Below are 25,615 nucleotides of genomic sequence, written 5' to 3' on the forward strand. Positions count from 1 at the left end.
TCAGCCGAAAGACCATTCTAGTCTAGCACTTTCATAAATTCAAGAGTCAGAAATTAAAACAAAAAAGGTTTTTTAAAGTTTATTTAAGTGCATAAATTTAAGTAAATTGAAAGTGACTGCTACAAAACTGACAGTTAACGCAAACTGTTGTTGCTTTTGTTGGTGTTGTGGTGTGTGTGTGTGTGGGAAAGTAAACTATGAAAAATTGTTTGTTAGAGCACAGATAAGAAACATACATTCACACACACCCACCCATACACACAAACACACACTCACACCGAGATAAAATGTGTCAAGGCAAAGGAGGAAACAGCAAAATAGTAACAAAAACTGCTGCTTCACTAGATGAGAAAAAGAGAGAGAGAAAGATACAGAAAGGGTGAGGAGGAGAATATGACAGACAAGAAAAGTTTTTTAAAACAACAAAACAAATTTCTATGTGAAAAAAGGGGAAATGAATCGATCATAGAAACGGAAATCACTTGGAATTTAATATGTTGAAAGCTAAGAAGCTTCTAAGACTCTGCGCACAAATGTATGCTATGAAGTTTTCTTTTATGGCTTAACACACGCACATAATCGTATAAAGCAACAAACACACACACACTTCCTACCACACACACACACACACACACACAAGTAGCACATATTATACGTTCCCATTCTTCCTTCTGTTTTTTTTTTTCGATTCTGATGTCCCTTGATTAAGTTTTTTGTGGAGTCCTTCATGCAAATTGAAAGTCGTTCGCCTTGCGACTGAAAAATCATTTTGCTCCCCTCAAGGACAATGCAAATGTGACATTCTGATATTGTTGTTGTTGTTTGTTTTTGCTGTTGTTGTTGTTGTTTTTGTTGCTAGCATTGCTGTGACATTTTAGGCTAATTAACCAACACACCCACACAAACACACACCCATGTACACGTACATTCCGTAAGTACGGCCTTGAGCATAATTTTTTGTTAAATAATAATTTGTTTGTTTTGCAAAATTATTTTTTTTCCCTTGATTTTGTTGTTTTAAGTTGTTGTTTTTTTTCTTTTTTTTGCGGCGCACCAATGAATTTAACTTGACGCGCACACAACTTTGTATTATATATAATATTTCTTTCTATATATATATGCGTATATCCCGATATCTTGCCCGAGAACGTTGTGAACGTCCGTCGCGCTGTTCTGCATCGAACTGACTGCTGCCTGATGCCACCAACTGCCAATCTTTTTGTTGGTTAGCACAGCAAAGCAAAGCAGAAAAGCAGCAGCAGCGTCAGCGGCAGCGTAAAAGGAACAGCGGCAGCAGCAGGAAAAGGAAAATCAGAAGGAGTCACGCACCAGAAGCAGAAACCAAAGTGAAAAAGAGTCTGAGTCCGAGTCCAAGTCAAGTAAATTTTTTTGTTTTAGCCGCTATAAGCAACCTGCCACATGAAACTTCTATCTAGTGTGGCTCAAAATTTGTCTCTCTTACGCAGAGAAAGAGACACACACAATTCTCTCTTAATTTTGCATTGCGTACAAAGTCAACTAGAGTTGTCAAGGCAACAGTTAAAAAATTTCTCAAAAATTCGTGCAAGGTCAGAAATTTTAAAAGAAAAAACTCTAAAAAAATAAGCGAAAAGTATTGTTAGTTGATTTTGTATCATTTTAAATTAGTTTATTTATATTTCTCTATCCTGGTTTTAAAACTAGATTTGATATTACTTTTCAAGAAATACATAGTTCCAAAAGTATTTTTTACTTACTAATTAGCATTTATTTTTAGAAAATTATCAACTGGTTTCTTGAAATCGGTTTCACAGAAATGTTTGAGTTTGAACCTCTCCAAACCGGTGCATTTTTGTTCCATTATCCTTCACGTGTAATCAACTTGTTATATAACAAAAAGGAATTCACAAAGGAAGCCAAAGAGAGTTTCGCTCTTTATTACTTTCTCTTTCGCTTTCGCCCTCTGTCTCTTGCTCATTTGTCCTCGTAACCCAGTAGAAAATGGACAACAAAACAAAAATTGCCAACTGTTCATACATATCAACAATTTGGCGCCAAAGTTGGACACAGAGAGACAGAGAGAAAGATAGACACGTGTTTCGTGTCTACTCATTGCCATTGCGAGTTCATTTCCGTTTCGTTTCGTTTCTACCTCTCCCGAACTGTATGTAAACATTGAAGCTTTTCTGTGACGTCATTGCGAAACTTACTGACGTCATTGTCTGAGTAGAGTCTCCAAAGACGAAATAAAAGAGGAGACTCCATAAAGTGTCGCCATCTGTTAGTCAATTATAATAATTAAAATATTCGCCTGCAAATAAATTGAACGTAGTTGATGAGGGTAATAACTGTTTATGGTTTCCACTTTGTATAAGGCATAGATTATAAAGTAGTTTTTAATTAAGTATTGAATATTAGTTTATTTCAAATTTAGTGTTGAAAACAAATATGAAAAAAGCTTTGATTGTACGACCAAAGCTGGTAAATTAATAATAATTGATCTTTTTATAAGGATCTTTTTATTTATCTTACTTTCTTATATGTAAATACCCCTAACAATAGTGTTTTCAGCTAGTTTAAGTTTAATTAAAACTAAAAACAAAGTTATTCGCTTTTTTAATGGTTCTTGATGTGAAGCCATTTCAATAGGTTGGCTTCTTAAACAAGTAACCAACACTGGCTTCAATTCATCGTCACTTCAACCTTTCCTCCCACACACTCACACTGCGAAGGTTAACGCACTTCTTGAGTTTCACTCAAAGCACAGTGTTCTATATAATGGAAATGTATTGATTTCCATAAATGATTGATAGCCCGAAATATTCAGCTAAAGTACTCCTCGCTAGCACATCGAGGTTTATGATAGAAACAAAAGGTGCGACTGACAGCCGAGAGCTGCCACCCTCCCACCTGCTCCATACCCATCACCCACTTCTCATCCTTTTGTCCTACTCATCCCACATGCAAATCCCCCTGAGCATCAACAGCCACTACAACAACAGAGCATTACGAAATTAAACATGAAAATGCATTTCAAGCCGCCTGAAAGTGAAATTTAATGCCAACTCTGTTGGAAACATGAGAGAAATAAAAAATTGAGGACATAGTGTGTGACAAAGAAAACGATAAAGAAAGGAAAAAAAAACTTTGATTTTTACTGAAACTAGCGAAAAAGTAGTAAGTGAAGAAAATTACAAACTTTATTCAAAAGTATCTTATACTAATTTAGGGAAAAAAAGTTGCAAAATGATTCACTGAAATTTTAGAGTGTTCTAAACTAGCAGAAAATGCAGCAAGCATTTTTCTCTTTTAAACAAAATAAAAAGTGTTTAGAATTATACAATTGCTTGTTTTACAACTTTTGTATAAATTTGCGTTTTGTTCTTTTGCTAAAATAAAAATTGTCGAGTTTCCGAGACTTGTTTAAAATTCAGGTCCAAATTTCCAACCGCCCAATTGATATGCCAAACAGCAGTCGGACAAAATGCATAAAAGAAAAAACCCCAAAAAAAAAAAAAATGACAACCGAAACCTGAACAAACAATGTAAAGGATATATGTATATACTATATATATATATATATACATATAAATGGGTGTGTAAATGTGTTGATTAGTGTGTATGTGTGTGTGTGAAAATTTGTGTGAGTGAATTTGTTGTCAATTTCCTGCAATTTGTCGTAGGCGGCAACACAATCATCATCATCGTCGTCATCACCATCAACAACATATAGCAGAGGAAAGGAGAAACGATTCTGATTCTACCTTCCCCTGTCTTACTTCCTAACTACTCTCCCTCCCCTCTCACCACACTGCATTATGTAATGGGATACGCGGCAAAGACACAATCAAGACAACATAATATAAAAATAAATTAGAATGTGAAAATATGCCAAAATGACAAGAGATGAGATGAAATGAGGTGGAGGGGGATGGGAATGAAAAGAGTCTTTAGTCAGCAATTTGTTTTGACGCTAAACGACAGTCGAAGTGAGCAGGAGGAGGAAAGAGAAAGCTACGTTGATGGGAACTAGTTGGAGAGCCTAAATTGAGTGTTTGACAGCTTACTGGCTGTTGCCTGATTGCTTAATTCCTGCCTTACTCATATGCATTAACATGTCGACTAGGAATAATTAAAATGTCAAGGCATTCCTTTGCAGTTGCCATTGTCTGTCAGTCAGTCAGAGGGAAATAAACCCCCATTTGATCTATTCTTTAACCTTGCCCAAAAGAGCCTATCAATTTCAGTCAACAAAATGAAAAAAAAGGAACTATACTACAACAAAAAACTATAACGCACAAAGGAAAAGGGTACAAATAAAAATGAAAATAACTGTCAGAGAGAAAGCATTTATGAAAGGTTTTCCTTTCTGGTTTTATTTTTCATTTATTTCCTTGTCCTGTGTGTGTGTGTGTGTGTGTGTGTGTGTGTGTGTGTGTTTGGGGGACAAACAGCTGACCGACAGCCTCTCATAAACAGACAACAAGCAAACGGCCATTCCCATATCAAGAAAATACAACTTTTTGCTTTCATTCTATGGAATTTGAAAAATTACAGAAAACCCTACAATAAAAGTATGCGACGATTTGATGACCTTTAAAGCATTGACATACATTTATCTCCTTACAACTTGGCCACAAGCCCAAAACTCTCTCTCTCTCTTTCTCTAACAAGTTTACCCTCTGAGGACCCCCAAAGAAATAAAATGTAAAATAAAACAGCAAAGAAAAACAAAATAACTGAAAAGATAGCATCATCACATCGAAGTCTGGAATCTTTTCAGTTCTCTTGCTTTTTCCTGTGGAGGAAGATAGACATGAGGCGAAGGAAGACAAACCCGCCTCCCTGTTGATATGGGCAACCAAAATCATTTGGGACATTAATATAAATAAATTGGCATACAAGTTACAAGAAATGATAAGAATAAAGTAAACAGAGAGGACGATGTTACAGACAGTTACAACACGTGCGGTTGCTGATCAGCTTGAGAATGCATCAAAGCAAATACCATTACATGACTGACTGACCATCAAATAAGTATACCCTACTCTCTATACACTGGAAAAAAGAAAAAAAGATCCCAATGATCACTCTTAATAAGTCCTAGCTAATCTGCAAAATGCTTGACCCTACTTATGATTCTTTAAACAAAATCATTTCAAAAACTTTATCATACTTTTTTTCGTCGTCCTATCATAAATTTTTATATTTAAATGTAAATGTACATAATTCTGAATACATTCTGTAATAAAATCTGAATCTTAATACATTCTGTAATGAAATATTCCTTATTAAAAAATTGTTCCCCTATCTCAATACAATCTTTTCTTAATTTCTTGATGTGCTTCCAAAAATTTGCAAAGGTGATAGGTAATAAAACCATTAAATCCCATATTTGAAGCCTTTTTCGAGAAAGAAACGTCGATGAGCCCAATCCATATGATAACATGTACCTCAATATAGGAAATAAATGAAACTTAAAAAGAAATATAATTTCTGTTGCAAAATGTCTAAATAATGTAAATGTTTCTGGACAAGTTTTTCCTTTAACAAATTTCCATTATTACTCTTGCAGCTTCAGCAGATTTTCTTTATGGACAATATTTGTATGAATAAAAATTTCAATATTCACAAACGTTTCTAAATCGGTTCATTTAAAGTGAAAGATGAATTAAATTTCAATTATTCTTCAAAATTATAAAATAAAAAAAGTTCTTCATACTGTTTCTTTTCTCTTTGCTACTATGTGTTAGATATTTATTAGTAGAACTATCTAAAAATAAAATATTGACTTATATGTACATTCTATAAACAAAATACCAACACTTTTTCTCTTTCTATTGCAAAGTTTTCAATAAAATTAAATTAATATAAGCCTCACATATAAATTTTGTATTTCCATAGGTAATTCATTTACAATTTCATGATTCAAAACTCTGACAATGCAAATGAATCTAACTTGCTTCTACCCCCCACACCAACACTACTCCTCCTTCTGTTTCTCCTTTTCTCTGTATATATGCATTTGGCAGGGGATATGCAAGGCCAAGCCCACTTAAAGCGTCACGGAGCCTTTTTGATATGTCGAATATCATGCAGCGCATACGAGTATATGGATATATATACCCATATATGTATGTACATATGAAATCCCTGTCTCTAAACCTGAATATATTTGCTTTGCAGCTCACGCATTCAGACAGTCAGTCATTCGGTAGGTCGGAGAGCTAGGAGGGGACAGACCCCTCAAGGCTCTACCCGTAGCCTTTTCATTTATTAATACACACTTTGCCCTCAGCCGCCATTTTGGGTGAAATAAAAAGCACAAAAAAAGAAGAGAGAAGAAAAAAAAAACAAACACAGCCGAAAAACGAAAAGTACAACAAATATAAGTAAACGCCAAAAAGTCAGTCAATGTATAGTAATCAATATGCCAGTTCCCTCCCAATGATAGCCTCACCATCCGGCTGCAGCCCCCACTTGTCGCACATTTATATATATGTATGTATTGACTATATAGCATGTATTTCTGTTGCTACAATTCGATTTTTTCGTGGTTTCGGCCACCGTTTTACGTTTATTCAATTTGTGCACTTCAATAAAAATATATATGTATGTATATGTACCCCACATATGTATGTTTGAAGATATGTACACAAATGACTTTGTATTTGGCCAAAATGTTAAGTAGATCTAGATATCATCAGGTGAAATGTAATATCAAAATATTAACAAATTTTATGTCTATGCAAATGTCTATGTAAAAACAGAATCAGAGTTCAATTTAATTGAATTCCTTTGGAAAAATAACTGGTTATACCACTATATGGAATGGGCTTTTATGGAAAGTACAGAACTCTGCACGTTTGGGTGAATGCCTCTGTCTATCCGACTGTCAGCCATCACCTACGTACCTGTCACTTGTCACCTGGCTAACCTATGGTATTAGTGGTTGCAATCTTCTCCTGTCGGGCGTCCAGGTCAAGGTTGCAAAGTGTTACGAAATTTTCACTGAATCCACCTTTAGGTTTATGAAAACGCTTGGAAATCTTGTAATTTTTCATAGCCTATCATTGGGCTGAAGTAAAAATTCTTTAAGTTTTCAAATACGCTTTACCTTTTTTCATTATTGAAGCAACAAATCAGAGTGCAAAAGCGATAAATATAAACAACAGCTGCGACTGTTTTTCATCTCAAATATTGAATGAAAATCAAAATGCCAAAACTAAAAAAAAGCACACCAAAGGCGCGTGATGTTGATAAGGGAAAGGGAGAGGGAGAGATGGGAGTGAATGTTACAGAAAGAGCAATGGTAGCATTATATAATATTCAATGATTTTTTGTTGTGATGCCATTTGACAGGCAGAGAGAGACGAGACGGCCCGCGACAATTGCCAAACGTCAGCAATTTTTCTCTGTTTTTTTTTTTTCAATTTTTTTTACTGGTAGATTTTTTGTCAATGTGTCAATATTTATACTTTTATTATTATTATTTTTTTTTTTTTTAGTGAGTTGAGTTTGAGTTTCTGCCTGGGGAGTTTTATTGGTTTGCATTTTGATTGACGTATTTTGAATGCGGCATGAGGAAATGTTTTGGTTTTTTTTTGTTCTTTTAATAGTAGGTAAATCAATTAATTGAGGCTTTCTCCTCGAAAAACGTAACAAATTCAGGGAAAAATCAAAAGAAAAATTAAGCTGAAATCCAGCCCTAATCAATTATGCAAAAGGCAAAATACGTGCCATGAACTTGTCTGACTTAAATGTACTATGAGTAAATCTAGAGCATTGATAACGAACCAAGGAAATTCAATGAATTTTCTTCTGTTTTTTTTTTTTTGCTTTTGCTAGCTTTCTCTTTAATTTTTTGATACCCTGTAGGTAAAAGTTGAGAGAATATAAGTTAATAGCTAAAACTATATCGTTTAATAGATATTTAATAGCAACACCTTTGTCTTGGTACTAGGTATATTTAAGCCTTGGACATAATGATGTATTGAATTTTGTTGAATTTTTTATTGGTTTATTTATTTTTTGGTTTTGTTTTATTGGAGACATCTATTTAACGGGTCCCCAAGGATATAGCCTTGATATTCGCTTGAGAGAGCTAATTGAACGCCATTTGCTGGGACAGTAATTGATGTATGACTTAGTCCAACTGTCTCCCTAAACGCCCACTGCTCTATACGCCCCCTCTCACTCTCACTCTCTATCTCTCTCTCTCTCACACACTTTCTATAGCTGTCTCACTCTGATGCTCTTTCTGGCAATTCTTGAGGGACCAAAAACCAAGCTCAAATGTCCTACACAAAAAGCCAAACGAATTCAATTCTTTCTCTATTATCTGTTTCACAATGCAATTTTTTGTCCATGATTTCGAATGGCAGCAAATGCTTTTGTGAGGCAAGCGAGGGAAAGAAAGTGTGGAAAGTAAGAAGAAAAGAGTAAGCAGGAAATTTAAAACTTTTTGTCCATTAGAAAATTGCGTTCGGTTACCTGTCGCTCTCTACTCGCTCTTGTCTATATGTATATAATAGTGACCCCAAATGAAATTGGACAAAAATTGAAAGACAAATGTCAATGGGGAAATTGCCACATTTTGTGGCACACAACGAAAAACAACAACAACAACAATAATAAACGGAACGAAAAAGAAAGGAAAACTGTAAATAAAAACCTCTTGATGCATTTTGCCAGTAAGTTTATAGCTTTTTTCTATCACATAAACAAAATACATATATATATATACACTTGTTCCCCTTTTCAGTTGTAATTGGATGAATGACATAGCCATTCCGTCTCCACGCACTCTAATTTTAATTTAATTAAGTAAAGTGTCGTAATTAAAGCGGAAGGCAATTGTCAATGTAGTTGAATCTCAAGCAGATGACTGAAAGAACTAAAAGAAGGAAAACTCTTACCCAAATGTTAGTCTACCTAATTAGGCAAAGAGAAAAACAATTCAAATCCAATAGAAAACTGCTTATTTAGGGGACTTTTGCTCAGCATCTAATTTCAGTTTAACGCATCAATTTCAAAAGTCTTTAGAATGATTGTGTTTTCTCCTGTGGCCAGCAGGCTCTTTATGATGGGAGTGGATGGCTGGTACATAGCATTACGATTTTGTATTATTTTACCGTGATGAACGTCATGAAAAGTGCAATGAAAATTCAGAGTGAGCAAAACGTTTTAAGAGCCTTTTTTTTCATCCTCCATTGCCATAAAAACGAAAATTTGCATAAAATGGCCGAGACAAGAAAGACACCAGCGACTTTATCAGGGGCAACTTTTTTGGATTGGGTTCAAAACTGGGTGCTCGCTCAGTTGTTGGCCAACTGAAGCGATCCACCATTGTGCTTGTGTCTGTCATCATTCCAGGCATACAGACGCTCAGTTAGTCAGTCAGTCAGTTCTTCAGTATCCTTCGCTTCCACTTGGCTTGGTTTGATTCGTTTCGGTTTTCGGTTTTCAGTTTGATTTGGTTTGATTTTGTCATTCACACAAAAGAGGATATCCTCTTTGGCTATGCTTCGCTGCTCCACACACAAACACACACACACACACAAAGACACAGAAAAATGTCCTTTCCACCTGCCCACCATGATAAAGTAATTGTTAAATATTGAAAAACGCCTACTAATTAAATATTTTGTTACCCAAGGAAATTGAAAAATTCCGAAAAACAGCTATCAAATGCATCATTGACCGAATGGTACTTTAGGGAATTCCAACCTAAAACTTTAAGATTTATTTCGTCCCCCCCAAAAAAAATAAAAATGAAAACAAAAACAAAAGTGGAAATGGAGAGAGGTAGAAAGAGAATGAGAATAACCGAAACCCCAAGGAAGAGGCAACTGTTCATGTTTTACGCCACATTTAGTGCCGAAGGGTAAAAAAGTTGTCACACCTACACACACACACACACACACACACACATACAAACATACAGGCATGCATATAGCTTTTTGTCAAGAACTTTGCTTGTAATAGAATTTTGAAGCATTTTTACTGCTCAACATATCCTAGTATCGATAGAGTTTAACGAGTATGATGATTTTTCAAACAGTTTATAAAAGGGTTGCTCTAAAGTTTATCGATATGTGCCCTTGATATATCGATTCGCACTGAAATATAAAAAAAAAACTTCAAACAATAATATTGTTATGATTTATACTAAATATGTGATTCTTATTTACTTCTACTATTGTGTTTCATTTTTTCATGGTTTCTTTCGAGCTCTAATCAGGCATAACCAAAGAAAACTATGAAAACTATTAATCGATTGCAAATAATCGATATACATATCTATACATATTCAGTTATTTTGTGTTTCTTCAACTTAATTTGTCATTTATTTATATCTATATATAACAAGTAAAGAGTACATAGAAACTAATCGATATCTATAGATTTCTACTAAATAATCGATACATATATCCGATTTCTTTAATACATTAACAAAATCTTTTGTTAGTTTAACGCAGTTAACAATATAGTTTGATAAGTTTGAATCACCATTCGAAGTTTAATCGATACAGGTTGAAGATCATAGATTATCTGATATATCAGATTGATCGCTTAACTTTTAAGTGAAAATGAATATATCAAAGATCTTTGGAATATAATACTTTAACTGTCCCATAGTTTCTGACAAGGGAATACCCTTTTATTCTAAAACCTATTATCATACTCTAGGGTATAGCACAGTTTTAGCAACTTTTTTAAGTGTGGGTGTAATTTTTATTGTTGCTCCTTTAGTTGCTCTTGCCTCTGCTGCTTTCTACAGGGAAAAGAACCACAAATTGCCTTTTTCGCACATTGATTGATTTTTTGAACTTTTGTTTCCTGCTCATTTTTTTTCGTTTTTGGTTGATGGTTTTTTATGAGCTTGAAATGTCTGCACTTTAACTTTTGCGTCTTTTCCGCCCCTTCATCCTCCTCCTCCACCCGCACAACCCACTCCGAACAACGCACACACAAAAGCCATCGCTTTGAACTACATAATTATTTATTTATGAGTTTTATTTCATTGACGGTATTCAAGTTGCTTTCGTCGTCGTCATTGTTGCTGTCGGTTTTTTTTTTTTTTTTTTGTTTGCTTTTCTGTTGGCGAAAATGTTAGAGGTCAGTATTTTTCTTTTTTAGTGTTTATTTGTTTGTTTGCTTTGTTTGCTGTTGCCAGGTGGTGCCAGTGTGGGATGGGCAGGTTGTGAGAGAAATAGCCAGTGGCCTCTTCTCCACAAGTGGCCTATAAATAGAAGTACGCCGCTTATGACGTAGCAACAGTTTACAAATAGAAAAGAACATGTTACAATCAAGGATATAGATAGGCGGAAGACAGATAAAACGAAACACAAAGAAGAGCCATAAAATACGCACAAAAACCGAAAAAAGAAAGAAGTGAGAATGAATTATGGAATGTTTAACTTAAAGCATTGTAAAAACTTTAGCAACTTGTATTCAAAAAAACTAATTGAAAAGAAATCGAATGGAATGAAGGTAACTTTAAATGTGCCGACTACACGGCGGATACGTAATAATTTTTCTTTGTATTCAAAAAACTAATTGAAAAGAAATCGAATAAAATGAAGGTTATTTTAAATGTTCTTACTACACTGCGGATACGTAATAATTTTTCTTTGGATGGTAAATTTAGTAATTTTCATGCTTTTTATTTTAATTAACACTTATTTCATATTCAAAGGTGAATAGAAAATGATAATTATCGCTTTCCATTGAATATAAACATGAATGTGAATAGCATTTACAAAAGTATATTAAATATGAATTGGAATAGTTACAAATTCATTACTTTTTTCAGTTGTGATTCATAATTAAATGCTTTGCACAGTTCACATGCTTTTTAATACACAATTTGAATATAAAAAGTAATAACTTAATCTGGAGTTGTTTTTAGTTTTATTAAACCTACAAAATCAACTAAGTCTTGAAAATTAGTCACAAATTTTAGTAATTAAGAATAAATATATTCTCTGAAATTTTAATACCAAAGAAATTTCCAATCGATTGATGCAAAAAGCTTTAATGGAAAAACTAGAAATCATGATCGAAATCTTTTTATTGATTAAAGTGAAAAATTATATCTAATTTTAGAACAAATTGACCGTTACAGAGAAGCTTTTTTTATAGGAAATTGAATGTTTCTTTTGGGTAGGTGGAAATATTCATGCATTAAACAATAAACAATCGCTTACGCTGTTTATGGCTTTCACCTTGATGAACCGCAATTGCACAGGAGGGCAGCAAATCGTTTTACATGCGCACGAAATGTGCCAGGGAAGAGAATGAAATGGGTAGGGGTGGTAACCCTATAAATAGTGCTTAATGCATGCATAATGCATAGACATGACGACCCTGCACTACTTACTGTGGCTATAATCCATCCGTCAAGCGGGAAACTGAGGAGAAGGGCTTAAGGGAAAGGAGGATTGGGAGCTGGGAGCTGCTTATACAACTGGCCACTGCGATTTTAATTATAGTTACCAAGTCCAGATGCAAAGAAATGAGAGAACCTGTGCCAGAACCTGACTGACATTTATGTTTGTTGTAAGTTCTTTTTTTCGCATTGTGAGTGTCATGTCAGAGAAAATGTCCGAGAAATGTTGCTAATGAATATGTCAGAAGACAAGTCGCACAAAGCAAAAGATAGAGAGCAAAAGGGTGAGAGAAAATTCTCTTTTAAAGTCGAGTTGAAAGCAAATTTTTTTTCCAGTTCAAAAGCCATCAAAAGCAGATACAGGACTCTCCATTCCTCAGCCCATTGCCACCCTCATTGTTTACAGAAAATTGTGTTAAATGTGCGAAATAACCACAAACAATTTTGGCCTGAAGAAACGGCTTTACCTTTACCTGTAATAATTTGGCTTCTTTTCGTATTTTCTTTTTCTTGGTTTTTGTTTTTTTTTTTTTTTTTTTGTATGTAATGAGAGTAGAGCAAAGCGAAGACGAAAAAAAACCCTTTATCCCCACAGGGATAAAATTTTCGTGGTCCTTAATTGAACATTTTCACTCATCTTACCAAGAGTAAACTTATTCTGCTCGCTCGTCTCGTTTCCAAATGATTTCAAGTGCGTTTACGCAGAAAAGAAAATAACCCAAAAATATTTGCCATATAACACTAAAATCGTTGCCGGTTAATGAGCAGCTCGGGGATTGTAAGTAACTGAGTGGAAGTTTTTATGTTTAGGCCATCACATTTGACCTTTAACGAAAGGATTCCCAAATTTTAGGTAGGCATATACATACATAAAATGAACTTGTTCGACGGGAACATTTGTCACCAGTCCCAATTTCCCTTCTAATAATTCTTTTGGCCAGGCTAATTTCAATCTGTTAACGAGTGTCAAAAACAAATTGCCAACTCTCTCCAACCTTTTCACCCTCTTTAGCATTTTCTCGCATTTCCTCGCATTTTACTTCAGCACTTTCACCATTTCCTTCCTACGTGTGGGCCATTAAAATCTTCTTAGCATTTGGACAGGCAATTAAATGCTTTCGCCACATAAAATTGTTCTAAGTATTTAAGGCCTCATAAATCTTGATCCTCCAAAACATGGGGCAAACATATTAAAATATTTTGTAAGTAAGTAAGAGCGAAAGGAAACAAAACGTAGAGGCTAAAAAATAAGAAAATGCCATCAAAGAGGTAAATGTAAAAAAACAAAGAAGAAAAAAACCTTGCCAAAAGCCTTTAAGTTTGAAAATTTTTTAAGAAATCGTGTCATTATGAATATTAAATGCTCTATATAGAATATTTGCTTATAAAATTAATAACTTATCGTTTTTTTGTGGCTATTCAGAGAGGAAATTAAATATTTATCAATTATTTATAATTTTTGATAGGGAGTAAGAGAGCAATTTGTGACGTTTATTCCACTAGTAACTATTACTACTTAATAAGTTTTAATTGATTCCACAATTACTATCAATAGCTTTAAATTGCGAAAATCGATCAAGTTAATCGATTGTTTTTCAATAAACTTTTTACTACGGAGGACTTCTACAGAGGGGAGTTTTGTCTTCAACAAGTGACTATTTTTATAAGGTAAACAAATGATAATAATTCCAACAGCCAAGTGAGGCACCTCGGGCTGTTCCCTATACCTTAAGCAATATAATAACTTTTGGTTAGAGTAGTGGAGGCCTGCCGTGACACACTAAAAACCGTGGGTATAGTACTTTAGGGAGGACAACTGAAGGTTGGAGGAGGTTGAGGCCTACGTGGCAAATATAAAAGCATCAGACACGGCCACTTGCGCACGTCGTGGGCAGGCAAGTCAAAGTAGGGGACATGGCAGTGGCAGAGGCTCAGTGAACTGGGCTTATGAAAAATTTAAAACATTTACGCCACATTAAATGCAAAAACGGGGCAAAACGAAAAATAACAAAAGCAAAAAAAGGGAAATATGATTTTGTTAGCAGAACACACGTGGCTTCCGTCATCGTCAGACCGAATGGGTCCTTGGGGGATCCTGGCAATGGGTAAAAACAAAAGAAAAGGACTAAACCAATTTACACTCCAACACCAAGGAAATTATTTTCCGTTTTTCTTTATTTTTTTTTTGTTCTCCTTCTCCTTTCTCGCTCTCTCGCGTAAACAGTAGTTTTGTTTTTTTCTTTTCTTTTCGCTTACTATTTCATATGGACAATGTTATATATCCAAAGCATTTCCATGACCATTTGAGGATCATTTTGCTTAGTCATTTTGACGCGCATTGTTAGCTGATAACGTCCAGCGGGATGGAAACCAGGCAACATGGCATAGGATCCTTCATTCTTTAGAAAATACACCTGAGGCTTGATGGGACAGGAGAAGAAAGTGCCATTGACCACTAATTGACGATAGATAGTGCCGAAAACTTTGTGCATTACAGGATTATTGAGAAATTGACAACCATTAAGATTTTCAATTTTATACAAAACCCTCTGGGTCTTTAGCACTCTCACATGAATGTCAATGGTAAAGGCTGGTGCCGTCTTGGCCACACGAAATGTATACAAAATTCGAGAATCGGGCACCTTATGGAAATATGTCACATAGTCGTGGTCACAATTCGTTTGCAGTGATTCCAAAATGAATTTATATCTTCCCTTGATGAAAACATCTTGAGGCTAAAAAGAAACTTTCTTTAAATTTGTAATACGTAATCTCTAATGTAATTTACCTCAGTTTTCCGAGCTCCCCATGAGCTATTAACAAAGATCGTTTCGAGAAGAATTAACCAAAGTATATAGCGACTAATCATAATGATGGCAATAAACTAAACCCAATTTATCGCTTGTACCGGACATTTTGTTCATATGGAAAATGTGTTTTAATGTGAAATTAATTGTCATCTGGATTGAGTCATTTTCAAAAAGAACACATGCGGAACACAGATCAATTGATTGTAAAAAATAAAAAAAAAGTGAAAACAACTAAATAAAGTATCATTTAGAATATAATGATGACATTTCCACAATTAAAAAATGCTATTTTTCATGAAAATCGAGGCCACATCCGTTTAAAAGTTAGTTTGGATCAATCTTTCCTATGAGTGATAGGGACATTAGGCACATTTAATCTTGAAAATATTATATTTAAAAGCATCTAACACTAATCAATGATAACAACAATTTTACCACTGCAATGTTTTTAAAAGTTGCTGACTATAAAAAATTATATATATATTTTTACGTCTTTATTGCCTCATTTTAATTGTCATTTCAACAATAACTTTAATGTTAAACCAATCAACCAATCATTGATTATACTTATATTATATACGAGGGCGGCTTTAAAAGAAACACATAAAAATAATTGTTTTATCGGATTATGAAATAACCTAATAAATAATAATCTTAATGAATGATTATGTATGTAAATTCAAATTTAAACAATTAATTTAAAAGACGTCCCTCAATATGGGTATCTAACTTTATGAAAAGATGTTTATTTTTATGATATCCCAAAGTTTTCAATGTTTGAAATGATTCAAGGAATAAAAATATATGAAAACTTATACAAATCTCAGGTAAAAGTATAAAATTTTGCTATAGAAACTCCAAAAAAGGATTAAAAAACCAATTTTGGCTTTAGAGATGGTCCTTTAATGAGTTGGGCAGAAAGCAAATGTTAAGATACAAACAGATGCATAAAAAACTCACAAACTCATTGACCCACCTTCGCAGTAGTTTGATGATTGTAGGATAGCAGAAGGATAAACACAAAGTGTCAATTCATATTTAATAAGATGCATCAATGCGAAATGCCACGAAAGGCTTTTCACTCATTTGACATGAAAAATGGAGTAAATTTAAGGAAAACTGTTTCACACTTGAACGAAAACCTTTCATCAACCATTTAACTAAAATATTTACCAAGCTTAAAGCATATACTTGTCATTGAAATTGAGACTTAATTTGACAATGAAATGCACTTAACAATCTTGGATTTAAATCTTGCACTTGGTAATGATATGCTTATCGTTGATTATTATACACTTAAATGCATTGCAATACAATTTAAATATATATATATACCGGCTCATCATCAATTTTCAATCAGTTAAATTATATGAGCCTCTAAACCCGTATCGAGAGTATATGAAAATCGTAAGAGGATTTTGAAAAATGAATTTCACATTCAAATGTCAGTTCAGTGACACATGAAACATAAAGAATATTACTGCAAATTGTTCACTAAAGTGCTATCAATGTCAAAAAAACAAAACTCTAACAACAAATGGATAAAAAGGGAGAATAGAATAGAATAAAGGATATGGGGGGAAAAAAAGAGGTGGAAAATTTTTATTTGCGCGGCTTGAGTGGATTTTCGTTTTTCATTTTAAATTTCAAACGAAAGCCAGCGTGAAGAGAAATAAACTGCTGTCGATTTATCGAAAATCAGATCATTTTCATTTTTATGCGATTTTAATGGGTTTTTGAGTAATAATCATCAGTATCATCATATTGGGAAATTTAAATGCCAAGCAGAAGAAATAAAACCATTTGGCCCAGTCAGTCATTAAATTCGTATGAACCGATTATGAGTTTTTTGCGCATATTTTTTTTATGGTTGACTCTGGCTATGGTCATCATTTTGGCCAAAGATACGGTAAACTATAAATTTATTTTGCATAAAACTTGCGATAAATTCCATTCTCTTATTTAGATAAAAACCCGTAATAGGAAGACAACTTTGCTATCCATTGACACACACTGCGATGGAGAGAATGTGCAAAATTTTAAATTGGCTGGAGAACAGGCTACAAAAATTTTCAGTTTTAATTTAACAACATGGGCAAGAAGCTTTCGTATCGATATACGAATCCAAGCCATGGATCGATCTGTAAATGGTTTCGTTTATAAATTGGAAAATCTCGATGGTTGTAGATATTTGAATAATCGTCAAATGAATCAACTATTTACACGTTTCTACAATGAGATGATTGTGAATAATACACATTATAAGTGCCCCTGTAAGCCGGGCATATATTATCTACGGAATCATGTGACTGCCAATGTTGTTCCTGACTTTCATCCATTTGGTAGCTATCAATTGATGTCAACGATTCGTGTGAACAATTTGCAGACAACTGCAATGCAAATCATATGGAAATATCGTGTTGAACGTGTTTAAATGGATCCTAACATGCAATTTTATTGAATCGTTTATTGTTTATTGTGAAGTTAACCATTACATGGCCACTTCCAACTATTTCTTTTACTAATACTATTTTTCAGTTTCGTATTCAATAAATATATAATGTTTTTAGGCGGTTTAATGCATATATTCAATATTAAAGGTATTGACATTGGACAAACATCATCATTTGACTATTTAGGTATATTTGTTTTCGATTTATCGCAATTAATAATCGCTTAGCTTTAATTAATCAAATAGCGAATTAATCGACTAATCCATTGTTTTGGCCATCAAATTCCGATTTGCAATGCGTTAGACAATTGAGTTTAAATATCGATTAGGTGAAAGTCACTCAAATATTCAAAAATTCATGAAAAAAAGCTAAGATCAAAGACCAAATTTTTATACCTGAATTGAAGCAATTGTTTGTTGTTATTAGGTTTAAAAAACTCATTGAATTATATGTAAGTATGTTAAAAAAAAAACTGCATACATAAAATACTACTTAATCTATATATCCTTAACTTTCATCAATTTACCACAGAAACTTTTATAACATGAAACTTTTATTTTTTTTGCCACTTTGCAAACTAATCATGGTTGTAAGACCACTGAAACTTTTTTGGAATATTTTATACATGACATTTTATCGTCCATTTTATCAAAGTGCTTTGATTTTGACCAACGGCAAATTCGCCAAACGCCAATGCACTTTTTATATATTAGCCCACTTCATTAGATATTAGCCCATTAATATTAGATATTAACCCATTAGGGCACTTCTCACCCCATCTATGGCTAGATGAAGAGACCGCACCTCGACAATTAAAAAAATACCTTGTGGGAGTTCATTTAATAGAAAACATACCATGTCCAGCAACTGGCCAACTATTCATTAGGATAATCCAAGAAGTAATGCCAAGCAAATCCCAAATCCCCTTATTTAGGACTGGGTTAATTGCCATTTTCATTTCGGTTGAAGAGCATTCAATTTTCGTCTCACATATGCATGTATGTGTGTCAAATTTTTAATTAACCCGCAGAAAGAGCAAAAACAAACAAAGAGAATATAATCCTTTTTGAAACAATCAACCAATTTGCTGTCGCTTCAATGGACATGTACAATATGTCAAACCTTCATTTCACATTTCCCATTTTCTATTTTCAGTTGTTGTTTTTTTTTGTTTTTGTTGCTTCTGTTCATATTTCCTTAGTCAAGATTGGCTAACGAGTTTTTAACCTTATCTCCTTGGACCTTTTGTGTGGATTAATTATTCAAGCAACCAAAAGGACCTCTCGTATACCCTTCAACAGACCCACATGAACCCACCGCCCCCCTTCACTTAACTATTGTGGAAACCATATGTCAAGTGAAAATCGATTAATCGATTTGTTGGCAAAAGCCAAAGCCAACCGTCTCCGTTTCCATAAATTATGCAATGCCAAAGTAAGTAGTTGGCAACGCAATTAAAATTTTCGATATACCCTTTTGATCAGTAGTAAGGGTATATGCATTTTAAAGAAGAGCAAAAAAACGCTTCTATTTAATCGTTCTGTGATATATTTTTTGGTTGATTGAGAAAGATTTATCGATCAACTTTGTTCCTTTTGGTTTTATAACCATAGAACTTTAAAGTTTAAACATAATTTTTACCATTTGACGATAAATTCGTAATTAATTAAATTTTAAATAAACAGATATTTTATTGCGAATGTATGACATATGCCAGCAGCTTAATATGTATCGATTAATTATCGTTTACGATTTTATCTAATTGAAGATATTGATCAGGTTGGAATATTTATAATGGAGTATTAATAATTTCGATTTGCATAAGACATATGCTGAGATAAGTAAGTGAATTAAATTTTTCCTTTTTCAAAATATATTTAAATAAAACACATAACAATGAATGATGTTGATAAAGTTAAGTCCCCAGTAAAATATATTCTCTATATATATATGTACTGCTTTTAAGTACTTGCCGCTGAAGGGCATTTAAAACTTGATTATGGCCAAAGTTGGTAGTGGTCTCGCTTGGCTTTTTATTTCTAGTTTTTCCACTAATTGCAATTAAAAACGGCTGAGCCTGGGCCGGAGTAATAGGGATAAAGCTTTGCACCAGCTGTGTGGGCACTTTGGCGGATATAAATAGAGTATGGGATATATGACAGATTGCACTTAACTTACCTTTCGCCATCATCGTTAAATGAGAAATCGCCCAAGAGTAGATCACGAAAGCGATAACGTGGCTGAATGATGCGCGACATATTGTTGCTTGTCGTCTGAGCTAAGTTGATGTTGTTATCGTTATCGTTGTTGCTGCTGCTAATGTTGCTGCTGTTTGTGCTGGATGTTGTCGTCGTCGTTGTCGTTATTGTTGGCACTCTCAATGTCGTTCTGTTGGTGGTATTGATGTTGCTGTTTCTGTTGGTGTTGATGGTAATGTTGCTTGTGGTATTATTGATGATTTGGTCGTAGGCCGTTTCCGTTTCAGCACTTGCTTGAAAATCACTAAAGTCTGTCACATTAATTAAACACTCATTGGCAGTTATATCAACTGCTTGAACATCTTGTGTCCGCCGTCGTCGTCCTTCCACTGACTTTGCCACTCTAACCGCTGCCAACTCATCATCATGCTGGGCACTTGTCCCCGTCAGCAAATAACCGCCACTGGCCCGATTGGGCCGTGGCGAACGTAGACGTGTCCACAGATTGGCGAATGTCCTCCTAAAAGCCTAATGCGTCGTTTCCTTTGTTAAACGTCCTCGTTGCTCACTACTCTTCTCTCCTTTAGGTTTTCGTCTTGCAATCAATTATTCCACACAGTTCCTTATAATTATATCATTAACATAAACAAGAAAGATCATCACGCTGCAATTAAAAGGAAATTTAAATAAGTTTAAATGTTGGACTAGAGGGAAATGTTTTTTAATTAGTTTTACTTTTTATATATATGTATGTATTTATTCTGTTTAGCTTTAAGTCCTTATTGCATTCCATTCAAAAAAGGGCGGCAACTAAACAGTTTACTTGTGTATTTTCCTTTTTCTTTTCCAATCAAAATGTAGTGGCAAAAACATCGTGTGTCTAACTCTGTATAGGTACACAAACTGGCGAGAAAACCAGGTTGAATCAACAGAAAAGTTAACCGAAACAGAAGCGCTCATAACACAGACACGTGAAGTGGTGGCAGCATGTGAAGTGACAAGTGGAGGCTGCCAAAGCTGGCTAGGGAGATGAATAGACCTGGACTTGGGGTAGGCATCATGTGAAATGCCTGTATTTCACTTTGCTGCTGTGTGTCTACCTGCTCGTTAGCTTATTATTTAGTCGCAGAGAAAGAGATGGAGAGAAAGAGAGAGAGAAAAAGCGGCGGTAAAATCAAATCATCTCACTGGCAACAAATTTCTGCCACTTCAAGATGGCTGTGCCACTTGTTGGTGCTGTCTGTGAAAAATTTCACGCAATTATTGCCAGAAACCGACCGAAATGCGAACTCTAAGGACCCAGGTGCAAAATCCTCCAACGTTAAATAAATTCCATTTCGATGTTGCTGCTTTCTCTGTCTCACTCTTCCTGTCTCTGTCTCGCTGGGACTCTCTTTTTCTTTCCTTTGCACACAAAAAAACATTAATTAGATTTTAGCTGGTCCACCTAACATTTGCTTTAACATATTTATACACACACACACACACACACACACACACACACACAAACACACTCATTCACTTTGTATATAATTTTATTTTAAATTTATAAAAGTGTTTTTAATTAGTTCCAGCAAATTGGTTAGACATGCCTCTGCCTGCCTGTTGGAGGAGGTAGGCCTGCTCCTCCTTCTTTCTCCTCTCCATCTTCGTCTTTATCTTTATAATTAGGCACGACTGGCAAATTAGTTTTTCAATTAGATTTATAGTGATTTTTTTTGTTTTTGTTTTCCACGCTATTTGTCTAGCTAGTTGGTGGGGAGCGGCTAAGAACCTTGAAATTTGAGAATCATGCCCACACAAGCGATAAATAAAGTTCCCCAAGCCTAAAAGTAGACAACACAAAATGTATGTGTAACTTGGTAATGAATGAATGTGCAATGAAATCAAATTAGAAAATTTGTTAGTTCTAGTAAATTAAAATCAATATGATATGGTTTTCCTTAGCCATGGCTAAATATTGAACAATTTTTGGAATAGTTATATCTAATATATAGTAAATTGAAATATTATTTGATAGTTTAGAATTTTCAGCATTAATTAACGACTAAATTGACTTAATTTGTACAACTGTTTGGGTGGCAGACTATTTAATCATTTTTTATACCCTTGCAAAAAGGGTATATTAATTTTGGTCAAAAGTGTGCAACGCATAGAAGGAAGTATTTCCGACCATATAAAGTATATATATTCTTGATCAGCACGACGAGACGAGTTCAAATCGCCATGTCCGTCCGTCCGTCCGTCCGTCCGTCCGTCTGGATCAACGCAAACTCCTCCTAGACCGTAAGAGCTACAGAGTTGAAATTTTGCATGTAGGCTTGTATATACTGCAGGCGTTGTATATCTCGGATTCAGCCGGATCGGATCACTATATCATATAGCTCCCATACAAATGGCAAAGTCACGAACAGTGACTTTTCTTAATTACTTCGTTATTTTCTGAGCTATGATCATGAAATTTAATATTGTTGAGTTAATTACACATATAAACGACTATGCCAAATTTGATCAAGATCGGGTGACTATATCATATAGCTCCCATAGGAACGATCTTTCGAAAACAGTGACTTTTGTCAATAACTTCGTTACTTTTGACGCGATTGCTTTCAAATTAAACATTTGTTAGTTTAATATATCTGTTAATGACTGTTTTGAATTTGATAAAGATCGGGTTACTATATCATATAGCTCCCATAGGAACGATCGGTTGAAAACAGTGACTTTTGTCAATAACTTCGTTACTTTTGAAGCAATTGTCATAAACATTTATATTTCTCAGTTTACCATAACTATTAATGACTGTGTCAAATTTGATTAAGATCGGGCGACTATATTATATAGCTTCCATAGAAACAATCGGTGGTGAACGGTGACTTTGATCAATATCTTCGTTATTTTCTAAGCCGTTTTTTCGCAAATATTAGACCTTTTACACAAAAAACTTGCAAGGGTATACAAACTTTGACGCGGTCAAAGTTAGCCCCGGCCCTCTGGTTTTAAAATAAAATCATTTGAATTTGGTGCCGTTTTAACTCAAAAGACAATTATCCGACCTAAAATAGATTTACTATAGATCATAGTTGAATTGCCGTGAACGAAATGAATCAAAATAAATTTCAAAATTTTGAGCAATCGCATACAAAAATTATTACTCTCTTCTTTATCATGAAGTTTTAAACTAAAGTACTAAAAGTATTAAAACTAAAAAGCACCCAAAATGGGGTGAACAAAATGGGAAATATATATACCTAGAATATTGGTATAGAATAGTTTTCGATCAAACAAGTTGGCAGTCTTTGCATTCAGATATATCGAACTTTACCATTAATAGGAGTATATCCTATAAAGACATATTTCTGCCGAAAGCAAACCAAATTCAAGCCTAAAAGTATGCAATGAGCTATTGATAAAAATTCAAAATTCATAAATTTAAAAAGAGAAACGTAAATTTTCCATATGACCTACGAAGTATTTCAACTGGACGATACCCGTTTTAACCCTTTATTTAAGCCTGGCCAAAATAAATATGCCCAAACAGAGCCAGACAAGCCAAACACACACGCACACACATCCACACAAAATGAACAAAAGCAATAACGAAACACATTTAAATATCATTTTGAGGCTTATCAACAAGATTAGCAAACAAAAATAAAAAAGGAAATGAATTCAAAACTAAGAGAAAGGGAAACCCTGCGAGAAAGAGAGAGATCGAAAGCGAGAGAGAGAGAGAGGGAGATCTCTTTAATATTTATAAAGCGCTTAAGCAAACTTTTTATTTCATGAAATGTTAATTTTAATTAAGCGACAAAAACAACAACAACAGTGACAACAGACAACAAAAGTGGCAACAATGATAAAACAATAAAGTCACCGTGGAATGATTATGTGATAATGATACGGATGGAGATGATGATGATGATGATGAGTAGCAGCAGCAGCAGCAGGTGAAAGGGCGGAGCAGGAAATGCGAATTTGTTCTTCTGGCTGCTGCTGGTTGTTGCTTGTTGTTAGATGGCTGCATGAAAAGCAGGTCAAGTTTTTGTTATAAAATATTCCAAGTGCCTAACCAAAATACAAAAAAAAAAAAAAACGAAGAAACAAAACAACAACAACAGAAAAAATAAAGAATACATAACAAGGACAGAAACGGGAGCTAACGCCGCGTATAAAGCGCAAGAGGTAAAGCTTCTGCGAGAGGGGAAGAAAACGATTGTTATCACAATGTTGATGGATATCTACGAAGTAGTGTCAACTTTTCAAACCACCCTCGAAGATGTGACTGTGAATTGTTTAGTTGACACGCGGACTAGGTGGGGGAGGCGAATGAAGACGAGGGTTGAGTAAGAACCTACGACCACTTCTTGTGGGACATTTGAGAGACAAAGAATAATAAAGAAAGTGCCAGGCAAAGAAAAACAAAAGTTCGTTCCTCCACGAAGCCCCTCCCCCCCTCCATCCCTTCAGGCACCTCACGCATCTAACCTGTCGCGCTACCTTATCTCCCCTTCTCTCTAGGGCAATTATTGTTGATGAATATAAACCAAAAATATGAGTCCTCCTGCTTTGCCTGCCTTCCTTACTTGTGTAGGCACGCGAAATGAAACTTTTCTTCATTAAAATTACAAAAAAAAAAAGCAGATAAGAAGAAGAGAAGTGTAGTAAAAGGTCTAGTCAAATAATGAATAGACGAATTGGTTTGGGTTATGCGAATGGATAGCTACAGTTCCTTGTGGTCTCCTCCTGTCTGCTCCCTGCATGAAAAACAATAATTTGTTATCTCTAGACCCCGTTCGTCCCTGAAACTGGACTGAACTGAGTGACCTAACCAGTCTAACCTAATCATCCGTTTACGTCCAAGTCTATAAATCACAAATATGCGTAGGCTAAAAACCATTTCTTCGTGTTTTGTGTACGTGTGTGTCTGTGTGTGTGTGGTTTTGGGATGTGTATGTGTGTGTGTGGTGTGCAAAAACATAATTAAGGCATTATGTTCTCTACCGATATGGGCTACATTGTATCGAGGGGAAAGAGAAGATGTCCCATTATAATGATGCTATTTGCTTCACACAAAAAAAGAAAATAAAAAACAAAAAGGTAGAGAGAACTAAATTAAAAACAAAAAAGAAGCAATTTCCATTTTATGTTTAACATTTTGCAACATAAATAATGATTAGAAATTAAATATTGTATTTATTTCATTTTGGTTCGTTCAATTTGTGGTCTCTCAACCGCAAAACCCAAAAATGTTAAAGATTTTCATTTTAATTTTCGTAAATTGAGCATACAAATAATAAATCAAAGTCATTTTTCACCTCTAAACGCACTTTATGACACTCTAACGGAAATGAAAGATGTTTTGTTATTATAAATTAGAGAGAGAGAGAGAGAGAGAGTGAGAGAGAGAGAGACAAAAAGAGATGGGATATAATGGAGGCTTTGTTGTCATTATTTATTTTGTATATACATACCTATTCAATTGGAAAATATTTTGGAATTTGTTCAGGTTTCTACATTAATGAATATCCAAACAATTGCACTAGAAACAAAAGGAAATATTCAACTTCTATTCACTTGTTTTCTATTTTAAAAGTTAGTTAGCCTTTTTGAAATCTAGTTTGGCCATGCGTGGACTTAGAATGTATTTTCATTCCGATCAAAGAATCCAAATTAAAGTCTCATTGTCAGATTTTTCAGTAATTTGACATTTCATGGGGTATTTAAATAATTCTCTTAATAATTCTCTTCTTCTCTTCTTAAAGATATCTTTTATTAAAG

The 25,615-nt window shown here is 34.4% G+C and overlaps 1 protein-coding gene across 1 annotated transcript; it reads right to left on the reverse strand.

Annotated features, from left to right (window-relative positions):
* Positions 1 to 14,628: 14,628 nt before the first annotated feature.
* LOC6646214 lies at positions 14,629 to 15,242 on the reverse strand. Its single transcript, XM_023177892.1, has 2 exons — positions 15,162 to 15,242; positions 14,629 to 15,108 (listed from the first exon to the last, which is right to left on the reverse strand). Exons 1-2 carry the CDS (start codon positions 15,240 to 15,242, stop codon positions 14,629 to 14,631), a joined length of 561 nt encoding a protein of 186 aa, XP_023033660.1.
* Positions 15,243 to 25,615: the final 10,373 nt, after the last annotated feature.

The sequence above is a fragment of the Drosophila willistoni genome (genome assembly GCF_018902025.1).
Source record: "Drosophila willistoni isolate 14030-0811.24 chromosome 2L unlocalized genomic scaffold, UCI_dwil_1.1 Seg72.1, whole genome shotgun sequence".
In the NCBI taxonomy this organism is placed as follows: Eukaryota; Metazoa; Arthropoda; class Insecta; order Diptera; family Drosophilidae; genus Drosophila; species Drosophila willistoni.

Coding starts and splice junctions, on each gene's coding strand:
- LOC6646214 (XM_023177892.1), bottom strand. CDS start 15,242: ATGATTAGTCGCTATATACTTTGGTTAATTCTTCTCGAAACGATCTTT. Junction 15,109..15,161: donor GGGGAGCTCGGAAAACTGAG/GTAAATTACATT, acceptor GTTTCTTTTTAG/CCTCAAGATGTTTTCATCAA.